Source organism: Nansenia antarctica, assembly GCF_963989245.1.
Source record: "Nansenia antarctica genome assembly, chromosome: 14".
In the NCBI taxonomy this organism is placed as follows: domain Eukaryota; kingdom Metazoa; phylum Chordata; class Actinopteri; order Argentiniformes; family Microstomatidae; genus Nansenia; species Nansenia antarctica.
In genome coordinates this window covers 9,985,413-9,993,114 of record NC_137684.1, presented here as the reverse complement: position 1 = coordinate 9,993,114, position 7,702 = coordinate 9,985,413, and the positions used below count along the sequence as shown (strand labels likewise).

At 43.7% G+C, this 7,702-nt stretch overlaps 1 protein-coding gene across 1 annotated transcript in view; it reads right to left on the bottom strand.

Moving 5' to 3' along the window:
- Positions 1-1,450: 1,450 nt before the first annotated feature.
- Positions 1,451-7,702, bottom strand: part of LOC308169819 (L-fucose kinase-like) — a gene marked incomplete at both ends in the record, with an annotated part of 42,161 nt that continues 35,909 nt past the window's right edge. The window contains 4 exons of the mRNA XM_080544562.1: positions 1,451-1,522; positions 2,882-3,105; positions 3,917-4,016; positions 6,888-7,075. Of these exons, the coding sequence (XP_080400688.1) occupies positions 1,451-1,522; positions 2,882-3,105; positions 3,917-4,016; positions 6,888-7,075 (584 nt within the window). The remainder of the gene's footprint in view (positions 1,523-2,881; positions 3,106-3,916; positions 4,017-6,887; positions 7,076-7,702) is intronic.

The window sequence follows — 7,702 nt, the reverse complement described above, 5'->3', positions numbered from 1 at the left end:
TAACAGTTAATCATTGTCTGCCTGTAGGTGGTGGCCCATGAGGGTCTATTTGAATATATGTAAAAAAACAACACTGGTGCATCACCTGAACCATGGCGTTGGTTCTGTGAGAGCAGTACTGAGGTGCCTGTGTGATGCTTTCCACCACAGCACTCACTCACACTCACACTCACACTCACACCTTCCATAAGCAAAACAAACACACATGGTGTGATGTTGCACCTGCAACTCTGAGCCAGACTGTGTGACTAGTCAACATGCAATAGTGTAACAGCTGATCCTCGTCCAACCAAGGCTGAATTCAAACCCATGTAACAACTTAAATGTAACATACAAGCTTGCACACTAACCATTAAAGGTGAAGTGTTAGATAAGTAAGATAATAAGATACGTTTTATCTCACACTGGCCACACATACTGAACATAACACATGCTATGTTTTCTAATAGCGGCAAATGTGTGCATATCCTTAACAAACAAAGTGTAACATAGGTAAGCATCACAACACCAGGTTTTATAAAGGCTTTGTTTGGGCGCTCTTCAGTTCATGTTATTTATCATTCCTTACTTGCTACTGATGTACCATGGCAAGTTAGCACAACTGTAACAATCATATTGTACCTTTAAAGCAGCTATGCACAGCACTCCATGTCTCTGACCCATTTGTTGCGCTCAAGGAGAGGTATTACTTTTTCACAACATGATTACAAACTATAGTAGCTATAGTATAGTAATACGTCCTTATTTAGAGTCATATTAATCATGATCAAGGAGTAAATGACACAGTAGATGCTTTAAACCACAGCACTGGTTGATCTTTGTCCATATTTTCAGATCTCGGGAAGACAACGTCATCTTAGCAAACATACTTGATACATGAACACTAAACATAAGTTATGCTTTACTTTCAATCACATACTAAATGGCTCCGATGAGACATTTCATGCCCCATTTAAGTCTTAATAGGTGTTTGACACTGTTGAATGACAAAAGTTAGGTAACAATCTCTTAAAGCGAATAGTCAACTTCCAGACCGCTTGTTAAGCGGACTACCAGTAGATGCGCAACAGATATTACGAGGCCTGGATAATGATTTGACGTGTCAGTAACCACATCAATATGATCCGTGACCAGTATATTCAAGACTGAGTGGTTGTGTAACAGCATTTACGAGTGGTGGTAACTTTGTTAAGTACTGTAACTTTGAGTCAGAGGGTTACTACTTAATAAGGTCCTCTGAGCTAACACTGCTTTCACATTTCATCTTTATAATTACTACTGAACACTCCAATAACAGTTAGTCTCACAACAACACTTGAGCAGATGTGTTGGTGGCAGTGAAAATTCCTTTCAAAAGGCATGTGCCAACTTAAGGAAGACACAGTGTACAGTAAGTAACGGGACAGTAAAGCAGTGGTGAGGTCCGTCCATGTTCATTCGTCTGTCCGTCTCAGGAAGGCTCCAGCAGTGAGATCCCCTCCATGTCCAGCTCAACTGAATGGACAGTGAAGTCTCCAAGGCCCTGTGATACACAATAGGCAATGCTGGTTTGTTTTGGCTCCATAACAGGGTTCCTACAAGTTTCAACAAGTCAAATTTAATACCCTTTTAGGCCTTTTTCTAGACCTCTTTGAATAGAATTTTAGACCTGTCGCAAAACCATATGATAGCTTTTTGTCATCCTCGAGGTGATGAAATTAGGGATTTCACTGCCATACAGACAAAAAAGTCTGAAGGATAATTAATATAAAATAAATAAGTCAGATAATTACTCAAAAGTAAATGTATCAACATTAACAGTTAACTGTAGAAAGTCACTTCAACGTGAAGAGAACAAAGTGCACAAAAGCTTCCTTGCAGGACAGCTCCCTTTTTAGGCCTTATAAATCGGATTGATGGATTTTAGACTTTAGGGGCCCTTTTATGCACTTCATCAATAAGACGAGGCGGTAGATCTAAACTTAAGACGTGGAGGCGTGGTCAAGGCCACTTTGCTATTATGCGTGCTGTAGTGGGCGCCTAAAACCCGGCGCTAAGCAAAGAAATTAGTCATGGGTGTGTTTTGGGCGTCTTCTCAATCAACCCAATCAGCGTGCCAGGTGCCATTCCCTTTAAGAACCGGCTGCGTTGAGTCATTAGCGCTATGCTATTATGGAAGTCCTGAGAAGGAGGTCAGCGCGCTTCTCTGCCTCTCCCTTCTGAAATAAAGCATTTATACTGTGACCGTAATTGACGTCTTGCCGTGGAGCCACGTGCGTGTTCATGTGAGCCCACATGCATGCGCAAACCGCGGAGGCGCGCTCGTGTTTCAAAACGTGCATGAAGTCTAAACTTAAGAACTTTTCAAACCACTTCTTAGCGATAGGAGCAAAGTCAGATCGCATAATAGCAGGGGCGCCTAGTGCACTTCATTAACATATGAACACTCCCACAATGAGCAATATATGCACGGGAGTTTTACGTCTTATGTGTGGGCGCCTATCGACACCTGCATAATACCAGTAGCGCGTATGAAGCGCATAATAAGGGTGGGGGTAGGTCTTAACCTGGCGGTGAGTCTTAATTAACACTTAAGACGGCAAGTTAAGAAGTGCATAATAGGGCCCAAAGGCTTTTTACGACCGGCGCGGGAACCCTGTTTAAACTCATGTAAAGACTGCCAACCAGAAGTTGATAGATCAGCTCTCCTCTTGGAAAGAAGTAAAAGTTTATTAGCCATTTCATGAACTGCAAATACATTCATCGGAAATTCTACGTTCTAGATTCTAGAGCTCTACATACATGACACAAACAACATTACCTTAATGACATGAATAAGTGCTCAGTAGGATATATGAATGCAACATAGTGGCCATTTCCGTTCCTCTCCCTCCGTACTCACGTGTGTGTTGGTGAGGATGTGCCTCACTGTCTCCCCCTGCTGGGGCTGGCGGGTCAGCAGGTAGAGGAAGCCCCCCCCCCCAGCGCCGGCCAGGCTCTGCCCCAGGGCCAGGGGGCGGAGGGCGTCCATCATGGCCCGCACGGCGGCCGGCTCGCACCCGGGAGCCATCACCTTCTTCTGCTGCCAGGAGCGCTCCAGACACGCCCCCAGCCTGGTCAGAGAACCTTCCAGAAAGAGAGAGAGAGAGAGAGAGAGAGGGAGGGAGGGAGGGGGGAGAGGGAGGGAGGGAGGGGGACACTTCTTAAAACACACCTTTTCACAATGGCTTACTTGGTTTGATCTCCTGTATTTTGTTTGTTGTTATATCTGATTTTGCTGTTTTTATCTCATTTTGCTTTGTTGATTTTAACGTTTTGATATGTGGTTTTAAACTGTCTTGTAAGGTGTCCTTGAGAGCCTTGAAAGGCGCCCATAAATAAAATGTATTATTATTATTATTATTATTTATTATTACTTCAACAAAAGAGAATATAAAAAATTTCCCCAATGAAAAAGTCCCTATTCATGCTAGCAAGCACATTTGCATTGTTATCTGGCTGGTCTCATGCTCAGTGTGTGATTGTGTTAATTTTACGAGTTCCGTCGAATAGCTCATGTGCAGTACGGCCTGATTTTTTTTGATAGATTTTTTTAGTGTCATTTGTTCACTTTTGAGTCACGTTGTGTTCAGTTACCCAAAACCGTGGCTTGGTCTGAGGGGGCGTCTCTCACTCACTCACTCACCAGCTGTCTCACCCTCACTCACTCACCCTCAGTCTCACTCTCTCTCACTCACCCTCACCCTCACTCTCTCTCACCCTCAGTCTCACTCTCTCTCACTCACCCTCAGTCTCACTCACTCACCCTCAGTCTCACTCACTCACCCTCACCCTCAGTCTCACCCTCAGTCTCACCCTCACGCTCACTCACTCACCCTCAGTCTCACTCTCACTCTCACTCACTCACCCTCAGTCTCACTCACTCATCCTCACTCACCCTCAGTGCACGCACGGGCACACTCCTCTGCATTGTCCACCAGCTGTTCAGCGTTCTCCACGATGGCAGGGAGGCGGCTGTACCAGCTCCGCACCACATCCTGCCAAACACAACACAGTTTAGGTAGGCTACCCAATATTATCTCCCGGTCTCAAATGGTTAACAAGTGTTAGTGACAGAGAGAGGTAGATTAGAGTTAGGTAGAGGAATGTAAAACGATCAGATCTAGGACAGACTTAATCCCTCATTACATATTCCCAAGATATTGCTGAAAGGTGACCTTTTTATTGATGTTCGATTACTAATATTATTTCAAACAGATAATTTCTTGAAGTTGATCACAGTACCAGACTTTAGTATTCAGTATACAGCCTTTATGTATTTAGAATGAATATAAAACAAAACAAAAGTGGTGGGAAAAAAAAGCCATCAATAAGATGAAAGGAAAAGCTGATCTTGATGCTCTTGACCACAGATTTAGAAGAATAAACTCTATTACAAAGCCCCCTGGGATAGGGAATCTCCAACCCTTGGTTCTAAGAACAGCACTTAAAGGTGGGGTTTGAGAAACACTCAGCTCAGTCAGGACAAACCTTAACATGGCATTTACTCACATTAAAAACGGAGGTTTAGGGACGAGGCAGAGGGAAGAGTGATCAGTTTAGGACCTGTGGCTTCCCCTCCTCATCTCCTTTCCTCCACTGAAGTATCAGGACAGTCACAGGACAGGACAGGTAAGACAGTATTATTCCAGGTGGGCATTTACCACCGTTTTTGTCTTATCTTTAAAGAAGTGCAGATGAGCATAAATGAAGTAGATAAGGCCACTCTTAAGTTATTTTGATTCCTTTGTTCAATAATTGAAGAGAAATTGCAGCATTGGCAGGAAGTGTTCTACTGCTACTGTATAATGTAAACAGGAAGTGGTCAGAAGTGGTATTACTGTGAAAGACACAGGAAGGACGTGTATGTTAGTGTAGCGACTAGATAGAGCCAAAAATAAAAAAGTTGCAACAAAAGAAACCTGTCTGGTTTCTGTATTGTAGACAGGAAATCATGTATGAGACAGACAGCCAAAACCATGGGTTGCCTACTCATTAAGACATTGATGTAGGATTGATAGTCATCATTATTTTGTAGAGATATGGTCTCATCCCTGAGAAATAAGTTAACATGCACACCATATTCCTGTATTAATCAGAATATGCTCACTAGTTGGGTAAGAGTCATGTAAACACGTGCAGAACCGGATTAAGGCCATAGGAGAATATTTGGAGAATATTCCGAATAAGACCCCTGGCATATGCCTGTTTGAATCTGAATATTGTGACATGTATACACCTTAATCGGAAAATGTCGCTTTCCGGAATATTCAGTCACGTCTGCGCATGCTCGATTCGCAGGGAATCCTGGGTTTTGTTGTTGTTAGGGACAGCATAGCAAGCCACGATGGCGACTAGCAGGAGCCAGCTTTTCTGGAGTGAGGAGGAGACTGCAGTCTGCCTTCAGATAATTAAAGATTTAAATATCATGGAGTACATAGATGAAAGAAAACATAGAAATAGTGACCTAGTGATCTTTTAAAAAGTTTGTGAGGGACTGAAGGAGGGAGGTTTTGTTAGAACAGTCAACCAGGTGAGACACAGGGGGAACACACTCAAGGTGGCTCTGGCTGGCATGAACGGCATAAGCTGGATACACTTGTTCGCCATTTCTTCTCGCTCTTGTCTTCCAATGTTGAGGACAAAGTGGATCAGCAGGAGTGTTGTAGTTAAATTGTGGTTCAAAAGCGCAAGTAGGAGAACACAATAATGGAGGACTATGTTGGAAACAAGCATTGTGGCCTAGCTGTGGGTTAACGCCCGCTCAACGACCACAACCAAGCTACCAACACTAATGTTACTATAGTAACAACTATTTCCGGATGACTTCATAATTTTTAAGACGGGGGCTCGAATCCCACTTCTGACATACACTTTTTACTGCATTTCGTTGTCTGATGCTTGTACTCTGCAATAAGTTGAATCTAATCTAAAAATGTATGTTTAAAATGATGGCATAGGCTAATTTATTAGAGAACTGACATAACTACAATTGTGTTTGAAGCCTTTCTGACTAGTAAATTATGTTCTTCTAGCATTGTATTGGGACCCTGGATTTGGCATAGATTATTATTTCGTATGATTACTGATGGATAGATGATTCACTTACTTAGACAGATGTATATATTGCAAATCGATTTGCATGAAGGCTTCTGTTAAATGTCAAGAAAATAAACCTTCAATTAAAATCAACCGCTCTCACCTGAGGCAAGGTTCAAACCAGCCAGACTATTTGTTTTAACCTTTGAAAAGTTTATTGAACAAATTGTGGAAATACCAGTTCATGCCCTACGTGTGGAAACAACGAATCAAGCTTTTGAGAAGACAAAAATCTTCCTTCTATAGACAGACGCTCTCCAGAGACATGATGAGTTAATGTGGGGTTCAGAATGAAAAAAACGGTAAATGGACTGACTTATATAGACGCCTTATTCCAAAGCACTTTACAACAGCCTCTCATTCACCCATTCACACACACATTCACACACCAATGATGACAAGCTACCATGCAAGGCGCCGGCCGGCTCATTGGGAGCAATTTGGGGTTCAGTGTCTTGCCCAAGGACACTTCGACATGTGCCCAGCCGGGGCTCGAACCGCCGATCTGCCGACCTTGCGATCATTAGACGCCGGCTCTACCTCCTGCGCCCCAGCCGCCCCCAAATGGAGGAACCAGAGGAGGATCAGGGAAATAATGACAACCGGATTTCCTGTGTAAGCACATCCCTCCTGTTCTGTCTATAGAACACAGAAGCCAATTGTTGAGCACACGATAAGCTGGAAGCACAGGAACCATGTCATCTGTCAGAGGAAGGAACATGTCTGACTTAAGAGACGAGGCTTCATATCAGTAAGAGATGTGTGACTACCTGCAGTAGGTTCCGTGCTAGCCGTGTCTTGCCGGTGTAGACCAATAGGAGGTGTTGCTGTAGAGAGACCAGGAAGTCCTGGGACAGAGCGAGACGTTCCACTTCCACCCGGAGGGGGAGACACGCTTTGGACCGTGCCACCTTCACCCCCCCCACTAAACCCCCCACCTGGTCCTGCCATCCACCACCTAGGAGACGGTGGGAGGGACGGAGGGAGAGAGGGAGGGAGGGAGGGAGGGAGAGAAAAACACAAAGAGAGAAGGGGGGGGGGTGAATACTCACCAGCGAACAACCTCAAGCCCCAGATTCAGATGGCAAACATGAACAATGTGCATGTGATTGCAATTTGTTCCTGTTCGCGGATGACTCGGCTCTGCTGGTCTCTGACAGGGACATATTGCAGGTGGAAAAAGCGCTAAGCACTGAACTGAGTAGAATCTGCATCTGGCTAGCTGACAATAAACTATCAATACACCTAGGTAAAACTGAAACCATCCTATACGGATCCCCATCTAAACTCAGAAAGGCTGAACATTTTAAAATAAAAGTGGGTAACATTAATATCACAAGAAAAGAGGATATTACATACCTGGGCTCCATCTTAGAGGCAAATCTTTCCGGAGATAAAATGGCAGCAAAAGTAATCAAAAAAGTGAACCATAGAACTAGATTCTTGTACAGGATATCCTCACTTGTCAGTAAAAACACACTGAGGACCCTATCAGGAGCTCTCATTCAATGTCACTTCGACTATGCCGTAACATCATGGTACTATAGAACCACAAAGGCCCATAAAACAAGACTCCAGACAGCCC